Source organism: Gadus chalcogrammus, chromosome 20 (assembly GCF_026213295.1).
Source record: "Gadus chalcogrammus isolate NIFS_2021 chromosome 20, NIFS_Gcha_1.0, whole genome shotgun sequence".
Classification (NCBI taxonomy): Eukaryota; Metazoa; Chordata; class Actinopteri; order Gadiformes; family Gadidae; genus Gadus; species Gadus chalcogrammus.
In genome coordinates this window covers 12,502,076-12,522,075 of record NC_079431.1, presented here as the reverse complement: position 1 = coordinate 12,522,075, position 20,000 = coordinate 12,502,076, and the positions used below count along the sequence as shown (strand labels likewise).

The 20,000-nt window shown below is 44.0% G+C and overlaps 1 protein-coding gene across 1 annotated transcript in view; it reads right to left on the bottom strand.

Moving 5' to 3' along the window:
• kcnh3 (potassium voltage-gated channel, subfamily H (eag-related), member 3) overlaps positions 1 to 20,000 on the bottom strand; it is a 114,398-nt gene that overhangs the window by 11,481 nt on the left and 82,917 nt on the right. The window contains exons 8-10 of the mRNA XM_056580402.1: positions 8,627 to 9,043; positions 5,418 to 5,617; positions 4,427 to 4,676 (exon numbers count right to left, since the gene is read on the bottom strand). Coding sequence (XP_056436377.1) covers positions 4,427 to 4,676; positions 5,418 to 5,617; positions 8,627 to 9,043 — 867 coding nt within the window. The remainder of the gene's footprint in view (positions 1 to 4,426; positions 4,677 to 5,417; positions 5,618 to 8,626; positions 9,044 to 20,000) is intronic.

The window sequence follows — 20,000 nt, the reverse complement described above, 5'->3', positions numbered from 1 at the left end:
CATCCTCATCATCATTGACCCATGCTGATACAAGCCACCCGTTGATTCACTAGCCTGCCAACACTACCCAATCACCCCGTGATTGGATGGCAGCATACTGCTTATTAAACATAGCGATCTAAAACATACTCAAGCCTGAACCATCGCTCAGACAGTCACAGTGCAGCTCTGTACAGTGTGTACAGCGTGTCTTAGAGGTTCATCATTCACAAACGGCTCCCAAATTTTAACAGGTCCAGATAGCCGCTGTGCTCATCGTTAGCATAGCGTAATGACCTGAAAAGGTCAATTTAGGCTGAGCCTTGTGAGAAGGCCGGCTTTCGCCCCCGGCAGGCACACACCTCAGCATTAATAGTCAAGGCTCTTTAATAATGCACCGTCTATCCATTATTAATGATCACATCAATGCTTTCGCTTTCCCCATTGATGTGGGATATTGTTGTGCATGGGAGAGCGCACATTTGTGTGTGTGTGTGTGTGTGTGACTGTGTGTGTTTGTGTGATTAAATGACTGTGTGCGTGTGTGTGTGTATGTGTGTGTGTGATTAACTGACAGTTTGTGCATGGATGTGCGGGTGCATGTGTGAGTGTGCTTGTGTGTGACAAAGATCAAATATATAGACTGGGGGGCATGGCATTTGAAGATAACCCCTCCCACCCCGCCCCATCCGACACCCAGACACATACACAGACGCACACGCCGCGTGCGCCTCCAACTCAATACCCCTCGACCTTTTAGGAAGAAGCGTTGCATCATCTATCCCTGTCTTTATAAATAAATGTGCATGTATGATCCATCCCCTTTATCTCTCTCCCTCTCTCCCTCTCTCTCTCTCTCCCTCTCCCTCTCTCTCTCTTTCTCTCTCTCTCTGTTTTTCTTTTTTGTCTTTCATCCAACTCCAAGGTGACCCACTCAGTACAGCGTGACATTTTTTTTGTGTAGTTATAGTACATTTCAAATCTAGACTGAGTCGATAGTAATCCATTACACTTACCAGCTTGTTTATTTTCCGAAATCATTTTCATCAATTTCATCAAAAATGCTACACCACTATGACTACATCTAACGTGTTCATGGCTTGGCCATGACTGCAATCAAAAATGTTCCTTTAGCGGTCAATTTATATTGGAAGGAAGAAAACCATAAGCGTTCAAAAAAACTAGCATTGTAAAACTCATCTGGTATCTCTGACACAGGAATGCAAAGGGAGAAATGGTAATTGACTTGTGGTAAATATTTCCGAGCTATCTATTTGTATTAAATCAGTCTGCGAAGAGCAGCAGATCTCCAGACTACTCTATGATTCCCTCCTTGCCTTCTGTCTAATCATTCCCTCAGCTTAATACCAGGCTCCACTGACACGCTGCTTTCCTTCGCAGCCCGCCTCCATCGCAGTAAGGATGTCTGATTGTTCCATCACTTTGTTCAGCTGCCGGGTATGAAAGCACATGCATGCTTAATCATGCAGAGAGAGGCACGCACCTCACACACTCGAAAAACCAGCCGGCATTCACTTACTTCTAGCAGCTCCTAATACTATTGAATTTTCTATTTATTTCTCTCTCTCTCTCTCTCTCTCTCTCTCTGAACAGCTTTTATATTTTGCCCTTGATATGGCAAGTAAAAAAAAAAGATTGATCAGCTTTTTATTTGGGCAAGCAAATCTAGAAATTAACCATAGCAGAAAACAGAAAATGGAAAGTGATCTAGAAAAATAGTGTGTTGTAAATTCCAAGGGTTTTGTAAAAGCAAGGATTTGACTAGAATTAAAGTCTTATAAAAACAGGATCTGGATTATTTTAAAAACATTTTGGATCTCGACCCTGTCTTGTCTTTTTTCTCTTTAGTGGATGGTGAGATTACAAATTCTTTCGTGGAACAAGATCATATTCATATACTGTATAGGCATTATGAGCTTAAAGGATAAGGGTTATGATTAGGGTTAGGGATCATTGTACCATTTTAAAATGTTGCAATAAAGTTATGTTAAAAGATCTCTCTCTCTCTCTCTCTCTCTCTCTCTCTCTCTCTCTCTCTCTCTCTCTCCAACAGAGTATGTTTGTCTCAGCTACAGGCATCATTTTGTAATAATTAAAAGCCATTGTCTGTGTGCTTGCATTGCATGTGGCCACTAAGCTACTCCTAAAGTCATTCCTGCAACGTCCTGATTAAAGAGCCATTGGCTTTGATCACCTTTGCCCCTTTCACATGAAAGCACCATAGATAGAAGCGCAAGACTGTACTTTTTATATTGTATTGAACTTTTTGAAGCCACCCCTACCATTATTTCCTTTAAATTCAATAAGCACGATTATACAGGATTGGTGTCTACAAATTGTGTTTCTGTTTTCTTTTTAACTTTAATGTGTCTGCTGTGCACAGTGTCTCACTGCAGGGTACTGCCTATCTCTCCAGAGAAACAATAGTTTCATTCTGTATTCAGATTCACAGTAAGGGAATTTCATAAAGTAATTTATTCTACCAGCGCAGCCTCTTTGTACTAGAGCACTGTCTGCAGGTTTTGATAGCTCCTTAAAGCCGAGGGAGTTGTCGTCTCTAAACTTCGAAGCCTGGCTGTGTTGACTGCTTGTGTGTCTGCAATCTTTCTTCCTTTCTTCCTTGCTTCCTTCCTTCCTTCCTTCCTTCCTTCCTTCCTTCCTTCCTTCCTTCCTTCCTTCCTTCCTTTCTTCCTTTCTTTCTTTCTTTCTTTCTTTCTTTCTTTCTTTCTTTCTTTCTTTCTTTCTTTCTTTCTTTCTTTCTTTCTTTCTTTCTTTCTTTCTTTCTTTCTTTCTTCCTTCCTTCCTTCCTTCCTTCCTTCCTTCCTTCCTTCCTTCCTTCCTTCCTTCCTTCCTTCCTTCCTTTTCTTTCTGTATCTTTGTTTATTTCTCCTTCTTTCCTCTGTCATGAAACTTCACAATGTTGACGTCTGAACATTTTGTAAGTTGACCTCCAATTAGGTGATCACAACCATTCAGTAAATAGTCAGACAACACTAACTTGAATCTGTGTGGATATCTTCTTGATAACCCAATTCTTGAGTGTCTACTGTCTACTGTCTACTGACGCTAAACTGATGCAATGCTGATGCTCTAAATTGACACTAAAGTGCTGTGGACTAGCCAGGTGCAGTGATACCCGTCATGTCCTCCCTTCCTTCCTTCCCTCCTTCCTTATAACCGTCCTTCTTGCATCAATTACCCCTTCCCTCCAACCTACCTTCTTTCCTTTCTGTCTTTCATCCTTCCAATTTGTTTCTCTCCTTCCTCCTTTCCTTCCGTCCTACCCTTCTTCCTTCCCTCCTTCCTTCTTCCTTAATTTCCTCCTTCCTCGCTCCCTTCCCCTTCTCCCTCCGTCTCCCTCCCTGCTTACTCTAAGTGCCGCTGTAATCCAGATCAAGCCAATCCACGGTCCGTCCTGAGGAGAACTCTGTGAACTGTGCACTGTGAAATTAGCTTGACTCTGGTCCCTGCACTGCACTCTTTTTTTTTATCTATGTCAACTCTCCATTCCCATTATCAGCCCCCACTCTGTTTGAACTACTGTCTCCATCCATCATATGTGTTCTGCCAGTTTCCCTCTGAACGGCATTACCAATCTGTGAATTACGCATCTGGGTCATCGAAGAGTCGTGTTCAGATGGAGAGCAGACTGACTTCCTGACTCTCGTCCGTTTCGTAGTCCATCTAGGCAAAGTGCCTTATCATCACTGTTAATGGAATTTGCCGGTTTGCTAAGACCCCAGGTTAAGTCTCGACGTTGTCTATGTGTGTTTTGTTTCATTCCACACAAGTAAGCACATACTTCTCAGAGCAGAAAAACGTTGCAAAGATGACATAATATATGTATGTTCTGCTGTTGCGCCCTCATGCCTGAATATAAATCCCTCTCAGCCTATCTGATTTGAATTAAATTCAATTCAGGTACGGTGGCATGGGTCCATCAAATGCTCCTGTTTCGAAACTCGGTCGGTCTCTGAGTCAGACACTGTGAAATAAGAGAATTGCAGATTCCCTGTGCTCAGTAGGTTGCCTAGCACACAGCCCCTATCTTCGATCAGAATCCTCGCTGTGCGCCTCTCAGTCGCCAAGTCTGTGTCCACAATTAACCTGGGGTCTTAGCGAACCAGCCAAGCAGACGGTGCCCCTATCGCAGCCCTCCTTATCTATGTCATTGGAAAAAGGCCCACATTATAGAGTCCTGCCGTTTCTCCGGCTCCTATCCCATTAGCCTTTTGTGGTTACATTGAATTCAAGGTATTTCAGTAATCATTTCTTCTCCTTCCATCCCATTGTCCTCCTCGTTATTTGAATAACAATAAAAGAAGAATCCGATGCGACGTATCAGATCCAATATCGCATTATCCCCGGGCGTACTCGCTCGTATAGTGCGGCGGAGCTACCCACAATGCACTGCTCTTGCACCTACCCAGTATGGCCAGCACAGTGTTGTCCTTCAGGACTTCCATGGAGCCCGAGCAGACGAAGTAGATGGCCTGCAGCGCGTCCCCCTGCCGGATGAGGAACTCCCCCGGGGCGCAGAAGGAGGTCTTGATGATGAGGGAGAGCGAGCGCAGGCACCCCCTGCTGGCCGACTCGAACAGCGTCAGCTGCAGCAGCTCCTTGTTTAGGTGCATGGCGATGTCGGCCCGCAGCTCGTCGGGAAAGTCCTTCAGGAGCTTGTATTGGGGGAGAGAAGAAAGAGAGGTAGACGTAGACGGAGAGGGGAGGTTAGTGGTGGAAAACATAATGAGCATACAGCAAAGTGCTGGCGTCTTGGTGCTCGCTTGCGCATTTGTAATATAGCGAACAGAAAGTTATTCCTCGTCCTCGTCCTCATCTTCAAACCGCTTATTCAAGGTAAGGTCGCGGGGGACAGCAGCTCCAGCAGGGGGGCCCAGACTTCTCTTTCCCGGGCCACATTGACACATTAAAAGGTATTCCGTGCTTTTAAACCGTAAATCTTGGATAAAGGTTTTGTAATGAAGTGGTCCATTGGCGTTTAGTTCCTGTTGCTTTAAATCGTCAAACAGAGTTGTTTTGAAAGGTGGACCTGGAGTTTGAACATTGAGCGCAGCGTCAAGAGTCCAAGCTGTCCGCTATGCCAAGGGAGGTGTCACCGCGAGGATAGGTTTCAACGCTCATCTTTTGAATGCCTGTGGGAGATTTTTTATTTACAAGTTTATTTTATAAATGTTTTATTCCAAGCGACATACAGGGAATATATTCATTGTTGAACAAGCATGTAGGCCAGGGATAGGCATATTGCACAAGGATGCTTGCAGGTCCAACACCCTAACCATAAGAGTTTACTACCCTGCTCCCTTGGTGGGGTTGTTAAAGGTGTGACCGCCTGTCTTTTTGTGTGTCATGCCTTTTTCGGCTGTACACCGTATTCCACACATTCCCCCGTTTCTCACCTCGTTGACGTCGATCCCATTGTTCACGGACCAGGTGGTCTGGAAGCACTCCAGCATGCGTTGCTCCAGGGCTTTGGGCAGCCGGTGCACGCGGATGAAGTCCTTCAGGTCCTTGGTGCGCGTGTGGTACAGCGAGCGCCGCGAGTACATCCTCTGGATGATGGCCGTGACGTTACCGAACACCACTGCATGCATCAGGGCTATGGGGGGCGGACGCAAGATAGGGGGGTTATTTACCTTCCGGCTGTACTGGTGGTGTTTCTGTGAATATATGCGTGTGTTTGTGTGTGTCTGGAAATATATGTGTGTGTGTGTGTGTGGTGTGTGTGTGTGTGTGTGTGTGTGTGTGTGTGTGTGTGTGTGTGTGTGTGTGTGTGTGTGTGTGTGTGTGTGTGTGTGTGTGTGTGTGTGTGTGTGTGTGTGTGTGTGTGTGCTCATGTGTGTGTGTGTGTGTCAGGAAATATATGTGTTTGTGTGTGTGTGTGTGAGTGTGTTTGTGTGCAATTGAGTGTGGGTGTTTGTGAGCACGGTTGTGTCTGTGTGTGAGTGTGCGTGTGCCTGTGCCTGTGCGTGTGTACATGTGTCTATGTAATGGTATTCACATGTGAATATCTTAGATTACGAAAAAGAAGGACAAAAGGTATAAGTGTGTGTGCAGGTGCGTCATGATATTGCTCCACCTGGCAGGAGTGTATCGAGTTGTCTGGCCATGATGCAAAGGCAACAGTGCTCATGTGCAATTGGAGTCGGGGCGTTGCGTAAGATAAGCTTGTGTCTCCCATAAATAGCCTGTCAGTCATCCTCCAGAAGACCCTCTGCTAGGCCATAGTACAGCTGCAAGCCACTCAGCGCTGCGTGGGACGCCATCGATTCTATCACCAGCGATTAATGACACTCTCCTGTCAACTCTGACTCTCATTGCCAGGCTGTGCAACTTCTTTAGATAACAGACCAATGCTTCCTCCTCTATGCAGCTGGCTACATTTACCATTTGTTTTAACTTGTTAACACCTACCTAGAGGGGGAGGGATGGAGACAGAGAGTGGGAAAGATAAAGAGAGTGAGAAAGAGGGAGAGAGGGAGGGGGAGAGAGTGAGAGCATGAGAAAAAGAGAGGGAGGGATATAGAGAGATTGAGAGTTGGAGAGGGAGAGCCAGAGAGAGAGAGTGGGAGAGAAAAAGTAAGAGAGAGAGAGAGAGGGAGAGAGAGAGAGTGGTAGAGAGAAAGCCAGAGTTTAAACTTGTTAACGCATAGTGTTTTGATCTATTCTGCATTCCCCCCTTTGCTTAGTGTGCCCTTTTAATGTGGCCGGTGTCCTTGTCCTGTTCCCTTCCTAAATAGGACCACTCAGCACATTTTACATCAGCGTGCTTTGAAAGTCCTGAATAGAAGAACATATTTTATGGAGTTGATCCAGAAACGATCCATCTATTAATCATACGGGCTAGCCACAGTGCCGTAAAAAGCCCCAAACAGCCAAAGAGCTAATATGTTTTTAATCCTGCGAGGGCTGGGCTAGGCTGGGTTTGAATACTTTCTGTAAAGCCTATTTTGTAGAGTTCGCCAAAGGACTCGACGCAGAATGCTTGATTCACTGTAAGGGGTAGATTCAATCTTCCATTCTCTCGTGTTACTCCCTTGAACTCTGGATCTCTGGAACATTTGATTGAATGTCATCCCTCATTTACACCGAAAAGTAAGACGATCTTCCATAACCTCCAGATATGAAAGTGCTAGAAGAATTTACCTTGTAAAGGAAATGATGCATTACCTTCAAACATCTCAAATTATAAAATATTTAGTTTCTACTACCAAATAAAAACACTGCCAAGAAGTGGTTTATGAATACATCAACATATTTCTGATCTGATTTGGATGGTTGAGCCATGAAAGGGTGAGAGAGAGAGAGGGAGAGACGGAGAGAGGGAGAGAGGGAGAGAGAGAGAGAGAGAGAGAGAGAGAGAAGCCAAATCAAAATTTGGAAGGAGTTAAAACTGTGTGCTGATGCGTATCACTGAATATCCCACTGGCATCAGTTAATGACTTTCAGAGCGATGCAGCACACAGTATTTAACGTCAGCACAGTTCCCCCCAACTCAGAGTAAACAGTGACATGCATACAAACTAGTGAGCAGAGAGAGAGAGAGAGAGAGAGAGAGAGAGAGAGAGAAAGACAGAGAGAATGAGGGAGAGAGGGAGGCAGGGAGAGAGAAAGAGAAAAATAAATAGTGGGAGTGAGAGAGAGAGTGGGAGCAAGGGAAGAGAGAGGGGGGTGTATAGAAAAAGTGAGAGAGTGGCAGATGAAGTATCAGAGAGAGTGTGGGAGGGAGAAAGAGTGAGAGTGGGAGAGAAAGAGAGAGGGGAAAAGATGGAGAGCAATTGCTAGAGAGAGAGAGAGAGAGAGAGAGAGAGAGAGAGAGAGAGAGGGGGAGAGGGAGAGAGAGAGGGGGAGAGGGAGAGAGAGAGGGGGAGAGAGAGAAAGAGAGAGAGAGAGAGAGAGAGAGAGAGAGAGAGAGAGAGAGAGAGAGAGAGAGAGAGAGAGAGAGAGAGAGAGAGAGAGAGAGAGAGAGAGAGAGAGAGAGAGACTTCCCCATAGACTTATCCCCCTGGACTCACTCTTCACACAATAATTGCACTATTGCACACATCCTCCATTATGTAAATACTGTGTATTTAAAGTGTATCTTTAATGTATGTTTATACGAGATACTGTAATATTGCACATTTTACTTTTTATAGTACTTTTATAGTATAACATTTGATATGTATAGATATTTTGTATTTAACGTTTTATACTTATTATGTAATATACTATATACCTGATCTTTTTACTTTTTATTCAATAATGCTGTTTCTTTTATTGTTCACCTGCTTTCGCAATGCAAATGTATATTTCTCATGCCAATAAAGCTTTTTTTAATTGAATTGAACTGAAATTGAGAGAGACAGAGACAGAGACAGAGAGAGAGACAGAGACAGAGAGAGAGAGAGATAGAGACAGAGAGAGAGAGAGATAGAGACAGAGAGAGAGAGAGATAGAGACAGAGAGAGAGAGAGATAGAGACAGAGACACAGAGAGAGATAGAGACAGAGACAGAGAGAGAGACAGACAGAGAGAGAGAGACAGACAGACAGACAGAGACAGACGGAGACAGACAGAGACAGAGAGAGAGACATTAACCCCCCCAGGCCCCCTGCCTGGTCCTCACCTCCGATGAGCATGGTGCAGATGGAGAAGATCTTCTCAGAGTCGGTGTTGGCCGACACGTTGCCGAAACCCACGCTGGTCAGACTGCTCAGGGCGAAGTACAGCGACGTCACGTAGCTGCTGCGCATGGACGGCCCGCCGCCTAGTCCGGGACCGCCCCCGCCGCCGCCGTCGGCGCCGACCGCCCCGCTCGTCCCCATCACAGCGGTGACCGTCTCAGCCACGCCCCCGGGAAGGCTCCCGTTCCAGTTGTCCCACCCCGAGGCCACCGCCGAGGCCGCCGACGCATTCCAGCGGCCGCTGTCATTGGCCGGGAGGCCGGAGACGGCCGCCGTGGACAGCGAGTTGGGGTCCAGCGAGGAGGGCGGGGACAGGAAGTAGGGTGTGCCCAGGCGCTTGGCCAGCTCATGCAGCCAGCCTAGGAGACACAGAGAGAGAACAAATTGAAGGTTTTCATAGTATTTAGGGTACTGTTTCATAGTTACTCTCTCCCTCTCATAGTGAGAGAGAGAGAGAGAGAGAGAGAGAGAGAGAGACTAGGAATGGACAGAGAGAGAGAGAGAGAGAGAGAGAGAGAGAGAGAGAGAGAGAGACTAGGAATGGACAAAGAGAGAGAGAGATAGAGTCATAGAAGGAGGGAGGGCGAGAGAGAGGGGAAGGCATGGTGATAGAGAGGGAAAGATAAAGAGAGAGGGAGGCAGGGAGAGAGAAAGACACAAATAAACAGTGGGAGTGAGAGAGAGAGAGAAAGAGAAAGAGAAAGAGAAAGAGAGAGAGAGAGAGAGAGAGAGAGAGAGAGAGAGAGAGAGAGAGAGAGAGAGAGAGAGTGGGAGCAAGAGAAAGAGAGGGGGGATATCGAGAAAGTGAGAGTGGGAGAGGAAGAACCAGAGAGAGAGCGGGAGATAGAAAGAGTGAGAGTGGGAGAGAGAGAGTGGGAGAAAGAGGGTGAGGGGAATAGATGGAGGGCAATCGCTAGAGCGAGAGACAGAGTGGGAGAGATATAAAGAGAAAGAGAGAGAGAGACATTTATCAGCAGTAATTTATGTCCCAGTACATTTTAGAGCTGTCACACTGACGAGACGTATCAGACGGGAACATTGAAGGGATTGAAAACAGAATTTGAAGTCATCCAACTGATGGAGCCTGGATGGAGAAATGAAAAGAACGCTATCTAGGAAAGAGGGGTTGCAGAGTCAGGAAATTACCAAGACAGTATGTATCAAAGTAGAGCAGTCACACTGAGTATGAAGCGAGAGAATGTTTTTCAGAGGAAAAAATTGCATAAATGCAGCAGTCAGGGAGATAACATTTAAAACATGCATGATGCAGCCTCTCTGCATAAAGTACAAGGATGTACCAATCGTCTGCATAATCTCCGGGATCAGTGTGTGTTTGTGTGTGTGTGTCTGTGTGTGTTTATGCGTGTGATTGTGTGTGTGTATGTATGCGTGTGTCTGTGTATCTATGTGTGTGTGCGTGGACATCCATCTCTATGGAAATGTGTGTTTGTGGGTAAACATAAACAATCATGATTGTGGGTAAATCCATGCCTCTTCATCACTGGATATTAGGCCCACAATGTTTGGGGAACTCTAAGCGGTGAGCCTTTGTATATGTGGACCTCAATTTGAATCTCATATCGATGGGAACAACCAATCATGTTAATTTCGTTGTGGTGGTTTTGGTCTGTGGCTCTGTTTTCCTGCTGAATTTCATTATTTAAACATCACATAACGATCAGAAAATCAATGCCCACTCGAGGTGCTAAAAGCACGAAAAATGATTGGACCACTTTAAACTTCACAGCATTTTGTGGAAAAGGAAGTTCCGTTTTGCTTTTGTGTCTGCAATAGTTTATTATTCATCTCATTGTTATACGCAGACAGATATGTGCGGTATGATTTACCAAATGTTCAGACTTTAAGTGAAGAGATATTTGAAGGCCAGCTATCTTTTCTACTGGGTTGCAGCATGTTTTGTTTTCTACATTCTGTCACCAAGGCCTTGCTTTTAAATGTAGCTGTTGCTCCTGGTCAATCCAAGCACTGCAAACACCGCACACTGCTCCGAATATCTTTTTTCATAAATATTTTACGTGTCTAGTTTTGGATTACAGTGCAGTTGATTGTCCTAAATCAAATAGTGTATAATAGATACCACATGAATACAATTACATAGATAACTGAATTCAGCGCTTCAACAAGTGCATATAACTCTTCCTGTTATGCATATCTTTTTTCTTTCAGTATTCATTTAAAAATATGAAGCCCTCAGCGGACCCGATTTGTTATTTCAGAAAGATTGAGTTCATCAGCTTTATCAGAACAGTTTCAGCATTAATCAAATCCAATCATCCATAAGCCCCGTTTTCACAAGGTGCTTCGGATAATGTTACAAACAATGTTGATTTAAAGAATTGCAAGACCTCGGAGTCGGAGAGTCATAAAGTAATAGTAGGCACATCACGGGGATGTTTCATAAAAATGTGCATTCAACACTCCCAATGCTTCATATTGGCTGAAGGTTAGCGACATATGAGCTTAGCATGTGTCTCAACAATGCTTCCATGAGGGATCCTGTCTGGAAGAGATTCTATCACTTGTCAATCAAGATTGAATGTCCACTACCTCCGCAGGGGATTTTCTAGACCGATACAATATTAAATATAACCGCAAGTGGTGATTAACGGGGTCCGAGCAAAATTAAAAGTCAAGAACACAAAAATGGAAGATATATAAATATGGCAAATAATTTTGAAGGAAAGATGAAGATGTTCCACTTAATGCAATACTGTGCCTCGGCATTCAGGTGAGCTGCAAAGCAATCGCCGAATGTCATGTTCAGAATGCTATAATCAGATTTGAACTCTCAACCTAAGGATCACCTGTAGAAGGTGATCCTATTGAGCCACTGATAAACCTGAACTGCAACCTCATTCACATGGTCAAAATGTCTATTGATAATAATAATAATAATAATAATAATAATAATAATAAAAATAAGACAAGACAATCAAAGACGCTTTACAGTGAACGGGGAACGTCACTAACCACCACCAGTGTGTAGCACCCACTTGGGTGATGTATGGCAGCCAATCTGCGCCAGAACGCTCACCACACACCAGCTTGAGGTGGAGAGTGAGGGAATTAATGAGTCAGACATTTACACAGGAGGGTGATTAGGGGGCCAGATTGATTGAGCCTGGATGGGCCAGGACACCGGGGAAACCCCTACTATTTGCGATAAAATAGTACAGATCTGAAAATTTGCACTGTTAATGGTATCCACCTAATGATAGCCGTATGGTAGTTATACAATAACAAAATGGTCATTTAGGCAAAGTGGGTTGAGACTGTGGACGTTTGGCTTTTCTATGAAATTGTGGGAAAAAGATGCATCTGATTTTAGAGATTAATATGATGAAAGAATTTTGAGTCCAGGTCAATCTAGTAAGGACAAATAAGGCTAGTTCATAATTTTTTCAAATAGCGCCACCTTTGGGTATAGTACCACAATTTGGGTTTATGGCTAGTGGGGGGTATTGGTATCCACCTAATAATAGTATAATAATAGTAATAAAAATAATAGTAGTTTTTTATACAATAACAAAATGGTCATATAAGAAAAATGGGCTAACTGCTCCAACTTTATTGGCAAATATTTCTCAAATGGAACTAAATGAAAAAAATTCAGTTTGATGACTGAGGCTTGGTCTAATGATTTTGCGATTTTGGTGAATTTTTGATTATTTTTGTAGCCTGTGAATCTTTTTATCATTTTTGGCTTTAATACGAAATTGTGGAAAAAAGTAAACATTTTTATAGGGTTTTATAGATGCATCTGATTCTAGAGATTAATATTATTATTAGTATTCATGATTCTTTACAATAGTGCCACCTGTTGGTGCAGTACCACACATTTGGGCTTATGGGTAGTGGGGGTCATTGGTAACCATATCTGAACATTTCAAGAGTTTTTCGACTTACGGTATAGGCTCCAGTATTACTTTTACAGAATTTGAGGGAAAAAGAAAACGGTACAGCAACAATAGGGGACCAAGAAGGTTCGCTGCTCGGACCCCTAATTATGATACTAAATGATAATTGTATGATAATATGTGAAAGGAAAACCGTAGGTGTTTCTAGGAAGGGGTGCTAGAGCAATACTGATGGCCCTGTCAGGGTTCACAAGTCATTGACTTGTGTTCTGATAGGTGTCAGTCCTCTTGGTTTATACTCATATTCAGAAGATATAAGTTAGAGAATTTCATAATGGGACTTTGATAGGCTGAGCAGGGAATCTAAATTTGATGTGTGCTTTGACGACTTCACATTTTCAAATATTTCAAACCCTAAATTATTCATCACCGTTTACAACTCCATACAACTCTCCTTTTTCATCACTGAACATGGAGCGTCGTGGAACTCCTACAAACAATTTTCCGCCTCTGATCAGCATATGAAAAGAAAACATTTACAGACTTCAAGATTTGTCTGACAGCTGGCTCCCGGCCACAGGCCGATCCTGATAAAACACAATAACACAGCCATGAGGTTCTTGTGAAAACTATCAGTTAATTGTTCCCTAATCACGTGGGTAATTATACCATGTGGCAGGAATTGTGTTCAGCTTACAGGAACATGTAGACATTAGCCTTCCTGATAGGTTGTAGCGAAGAGGCGTGCGTGTGTGCCTCACACGTGCACATCAGCGATACCAACAAATACCTTTTGCGTTTTCCTTTTTTTGGGTCGTCATTTCGACAACACAGGTATTGAGTTAAACACACAAAAGGAAAATAAAATATATATTTTTATTCCAACCCACCATTTGCAAACCCATTTGTGTCAGCTGACAGTAGACACAAAGGTAAACAGCCCATTTAGTTGTTAACGATTCGTTGGCACCATCGCAGGCGTCGTTGTGTTTATCCAACGCAGTGAGCCGAACAGGTAAACAGATCGACAAACGTTCGACTGTAGTGCTAGCCAGCAGCGTCAAGAATGTCAGCACTCTATGGCCCTTGTGTTTACACACAAGTGTTTTTGAATCAAATTGCATATTGAAGGCCGCCGTCTAAACAGGCGGAAAAACTTGTATGAGAGAAGTGTCTCACACCTACCACAGGCTCAAGGATTTTCGCATGAAAGGAGAACAACAACAAATACACAATCAATTATATGTTTTTTAACTGAGAAATTGACAAAGGGCCGACCGAAGAGTAAATTAAACCGAAAGCCCTCAGTCTGAAGAGGCTCCATCTCTCTCACATTCTCACCTCTTGTCTTCAACGAGCTGGGATGCTCGAAATTCCTCCCTCCCCCTCGTCATAATGTACCCACTCCAGGTGATCTCTAATCACGACTGAACGCCTGGAACGGGATGCTTCTAATGTACGTTATCGGGGAGGGAAAGGTAGGAATTTGGAGCTGCGGTGCTCGAAATTCCCTACTACTTTAATATTTGATCACATTTTAAGAATGTGAAAATTGCTTTTAAAAAAAACGAGAGCAATTCTTCAAAAATGGAGGATAAGGATTTTTGCATATTAAACACGCAGTGCATCAACATGAGTTCACATCAAGGACAGCATGTTTCTGAGTGCATGAATTTGAGTCTCCCTCAAGTGCTCTCCGTGGTTCTGAAATGTATTTGTCCATGGTCCTGATCTCCTCTCAGCTCCTGTCCTCTCCTCGCCTCATCTGTCCTCCCTGTCCTCTCCTCTTCCCTCCCATCCCATCCCCTCCTCTTCTGTCCTCTCCCCTCCTCTCATGTCATTTCCTCTCCTCTCCTTTCCTCTCCTCTCCTTCATTTCCTTTCCTCTCCTGTCCTCTCCTTTCCTCTTCTTTCCTTTCCTTTCCTTTCCTCTCATCTCCTCTCCTTTCCTCTCCTCTTCAATTCCCTCCTCTCTCCATCTCTCCTCTCCTCATCGCTCTTCATCTCTCCTCTCCTCATCTCTCCTTTTCTCTTCTCTCCTCTCCCCTCCTTTTCGGTCATATCTTCTCTCCTTTCCTCCAATCTCTTCTCATCTCCCCTCTCCTCTCCCCTACCCTCCTCTCTCCATCTCTCCTCTCCAAACACACTTTATAACCATGATTGAGCACCTAGCCATGACAGCCTTGTCAGGTGAGTCCATGCTCTCTTTAAGAGGTGACTTTAAAAGACGGCTGTCGTTCTCATGCTCCTGCTGACCACTTGGGTCAGATACTTTACGATGAAATGCAGTTACTTTGTTTCCTTCCTGTTCAACAACCCATCTGGTCTGTTTGGCTGATGTTTAGGAATAATGTGGATCTGTCCTCTCTTTAATGTTCTTATTTTTCATCATACTTCTATTTTGTTTCTCTTCTATAGTGTCAGGTAACTTACTTTCAAAATGTAATACATTACATATACCTTATTAATTAAATTTAAATTAATATGTTAGGTATTACTCAATACTTTTGCATTACTTTTAGCTACATACAGTTAACAGACAGGTACACACATAAAGCCTTATTGTCTATGGTTACCCCAAACACTCTCTGTCACATCCTCTGTATTCCAAACGTTGATGGTAGTAAATCATCATGTTTTCTTTTAACACTTGGTCGATTATCCAATGGAGAAGAGGCCAGGTGCTGGCTGCTATATGTTTGTGTGCCCCACCAGGGGTTAAGGGGACAGACAGAGCTCCGCCAAGCCTTGAATTATTAATAGAGCTGCAGATAAAAGTCTTGTGTCCAGTAGCAACCAAAAGGACACGCCTCCTAACACATGTGCAAGTGTGCACACACACACAGGCGCACATACACGCACACACAGACACATGCACACACACACATGCACACACACACACACACGCACACACACTCAGGTACAGTCCTGCCTTGCACAGGTGCAAGGCAGGACAACCAAAAGGACACGCCTCCTAACACATGTGCAAGTGTGCACACACACACAGGCGCACATACACGCACACACACACACACACACACACACACACACACACACACACACACACACACACACACACACACACACACACACACACACACACACACACACACACACACACACACACACACACACACACACACACACACACAAAGAAGTCCGTCAGGCCTGAAACGGTTACATTCATGTTGTTCCCAAACATTTATCGCGAGGCAGAGTCAGGGTCACTGGGAAGGGTGGGTGAAAAGACCGGATGAAACTGTCTGTTGCCTGAGCGAACGGTGACGGGATTGGACAGTGACACATATTGGCCAGACTGTCACTGCAACTTTATTGGTTGGTAGTTTGCTGAGACAGCAACGTACCAGAAGTCTAGCATGGGATCCATCAATACCGAGAGAATCACAGTAGAGAGAGATTGAGGGAGACAGTGAAAGAGATAAAAAAATACACAGAGAGAGAGAGAGAGAGAGAGAGAGAGAGAGAGAGAGAGAGAGAGAGAGAGAGAGAGAGAGAGAGAATGAATGCCGTGTGACATGCAGGACCTATTCATTCCCTTTAATGAGGGCAGAAAGCCAAAGTCGCCCAAGCATGACAAGAATGCCTGGACTTGTCTAGATCTCATTCTCATCTGTGCTCTAAAAAGAGGAATAAGTGTTCAGCTATGTGTTCTACCTGCCAGATACCTATGTAGATATTTGTCCTAGTTTCAGACTACTGACATTTGCAAAAATGAAGTCCCCTCACTTGTTGTTGTTGTGTGTGTGTGTACTTTATTGTGTGTACTCGCCCGATTCTGTCATACTTTGTAATTGTTTGCGTGCGGGCAGGGTGGCCTTGGACATCTCACAGGGTGGCTCATGCGAGAAAGGATAAACACATCACGTCTAGCCGTACTACAGAGGAAAGGATTTAAAGGCACATTTGTTCCCTGGGACATTGCCGGCGTCTATTAATTTGCAAGTTTGTGAGCTTTAAGCCCCACACCCTCTCGGTTACATTTTTCTAAGTGACAGAATATATATTATATATATATATATGCTCAACCATATCACATGTTATTAAGAACATCAGTTAGCGAGGAGCGTCATCACACAGAGAGCTGTCTGTGATGCTAAGCTGACACTGTAAACAAACAGCTGAGACAGTGTTGATTTGAAACCTTAACAGGCACTTTGTCTAAGAACATTGGTGTCCTGACAGGCTGTTTAATCTTGTCTTCCCACCGGCTATGGGAAAGGTTTACTAGTGCTGGCCCGGGTTTGGCTTCTGCTTTAGCCAATAACCTGCTTACAGGACCCTGCCCCCCCAAGCGACACGATTGGTCAACATGCACATGAAGCCAAACAAGGCAAAACACCAGTCAGACATGAGCTCGTCTTGCATTTGTGACACTAATTACACTTTACACTTAATTTATAATTTATATTGTTTGCACCGTCTGTTTTGTTTTCCCTGTTTGCTGTTGTTTCTTCTGTTTGTCTTGTCTTGTCCTTACTTTAGCATTTAGTCTAGCATATAGGCTACCTTAGCGTCTTTTTGTTTGAATTAGTACTTTACTAACTCTACTGTATTTTTATTGTAGTGTATTGTATTTTTATCCTGTGTCTGTCCACTGCTAATGGGCTGTTGCAACAAACAAATTTATCCTACAGGGGATTAATAACTGTTTATCTAATCTAACTACCGAATTGTAAATAGCAACGTACGCGTGTGAGCGTGCTAGCGTTAGCATGCTAGCGTTAGCAGCTACTCACCGATATCCCAGGACGTGGAGCCGTCGATCTCTCTGCGGCCGATGAAGTACCAGACGCAGGCCATCCAGTGGGCCAGCAGGGCGAACATGGACATGAGCAGGGTGAGCACCACAGCGCTGTACTGCGAGTAGCGCTCCAGCTTCTGCAGCAGCCTCAGCAGCCGCAGCAGCCTCACCGTCTTCAGCAGGTGAACACCAAAGTACTGTCGACGGTGGTGATGGGGGGAGAGGGGGTGTTAGGGTGCGACAGGTTGACACACAACCCAATACCTCGTTAATAACTTGTTGAAAACCGTTTTGGATCGGAACACTGATAACATTTTTTTCTTTTAAGATTATAGTCTTTAATTCAATAGCAGGGTGTCTATAGCGACAGGCTGCATAATTATGCCGCATAATTACCCCTGTATTTTTATCTTACTTTTACTTTGTTAAATCTTATCTCACGCACTGCACTTATTTCATTACAGCAATGCAAAGTTTGGAGTGTGTTAGAAAGGTCTGAGAAAAGCCTCGATTTCAGTAGTCGTGTATCCAAGAAAAAAAAGGTTAGTAAAAAGTGTGCGATGTTTACTGTGGTGCTTAATGGTGTGCATCAAAATGTTATTGCCCCTCAAAGGCACAAACCCGTTCTAGAGATATGAAAACCCTCCCGAGGGCATGCGTGTGTACTCTGTGTTGTGAATACACTTGAAGTGCTGCGTGTTTGGCAACACCAATATTAATCAGTGGTGTCTCCAACAACAGCTGGTTTAAGGAGTGCTGGCTCCTTGCCGCCTGTTTGGCTGATGTGCAAACTAACCGATCCAGTGCAATGCCGATGCGATCATGCAGCCATATTTCCCCCCTTTGTGAGCTTGGCTCTCTGCCAGCTGTCTATTAGTGAGGACATTAAATGTGTGCTGTTGAGCATCTCATCAAAGGACGAAAATATGAAAGGCTTTTCTGCTTATTGCGTTTTTTAACCAATAGAACGCATTAATGTGTCGTGGAGACATTCGTTTTCGCAGTAATTTTTCCGAACTCAACACACACACACACACACACACACACACACACACACACACACACACACACACACACACACACACATACACACACACACACACACACACACACACACACACACACACACACACATACACACACACACACACACACACTGTCCATCCCCAGGAGAGGCCTAATGGCATGTAGGAGGTGGCTGACTCACCACACTGACGTTGAAGGCGTAGAGAAGGTCAAAGGGCAGGGCTGCGATGAGGTCAACAAAGAGCCAGGTGGTGACGTAGTGGACGCAGATGGAGCGGGCGTCGTACAGCACCTGGCCCGACGTGCTGACAAAGGTGGTCCGGAAGTTCAGCAGGATGTCTGTAAGAGTGGTCGCACCACACACACACATTAATAAGTTATTAGCACGTTTCGAGTTTCGTGGTTCATTTGACCGCTTCTAATGAGCATGTGTATTTACTTGAAATTTGCATTTTTTTCATGCCATAAAATGCTTCACAGGCCATTAAATTATGATCAAAATAATACCGGTAGGAAAGAGAGGAAGACCGACAGACAGACGGACGGAGACAGATAGAAGGAAAAGAAGAAACAAAGAAAGAAGGTCAAAAGAAAGAAAGATAAAAAGAAAAAAATTAAGAAAAGCTTAACTGATAACTAAATTGTTGCTTGGTGGTGTATGGGCCTTTTCTTAATCCCTTGTCTTTATACTCTTAGTATCCATGGACTCTGTACTTTGTGTGCAAAATACACATTTATGATGGATGTAGCCAAATAATTAATGTCTGCTACATAGTCATAATAAGCCACGAGAAGAAAGTAATGAAAGGATTGGAATGCCCAAATATATTTTACACGGAAATTGTAATCTCGTTACTCTCACACTGTACATGAACCAATAGGATAGGAGACGTGGCATTCATCGACATCGGCATTCATCATTAATACAAAATGGATTGATCAATAATTTAAGCCATTTCAGGATAAAAACGGAGTGGAAGTTAGGGATGGCTACTCATTGTTGTGGACAATCGGGGTGTGTTTCTGAACAGATGGGACCAGTCAGCTAAATGGGCTATCGACTGACAAGATTCAGCTGTTTAACTGCCCAGAGGATTAGCATGAGACAGGGGTGGAGTTTGTCATGTAATTCGGTTGCCAGGCTTATTGACATCTTCAGTGCAAGGTCGTTAAGGGTTCCCGTCCACTGTGCAGCCCTTGCAGAACCACCCTACAGACACCCAGACTAGCAAATGTTTGCTGGGAAATAAGCGAACAGTGATAAGTAATGTTTTATTGAGGATGGCTCATGTCCCTTGCTCCATGTGTTGCGCCATTACAGATAATATTATGCAACAGCCACCTTTACGACGTGTCTGAGTCTAATGTGGGTTTGTGATGTGTTTACTGCCTTGCCGTTGGCATTAGTGGTGGCTAATTAGGCAAGTGAGACATCTTTGCATTGTTTCAAATTATTTTTCATTTGTTGGATGGTCCTGCCTCGCAGCACCTGATAGCACCTGAGAACGCACAAGTTTAACATCGTCTTTCTTACGAATGCACCTGAACAGGTTGTTTATCAGGGCCTTGGGTGAGTGACCAGGTATGGAATCATTCAAATACAATTGAGAGTGGATCAATGGAATCCAGCCCTTTTTAGATGAAAACAATT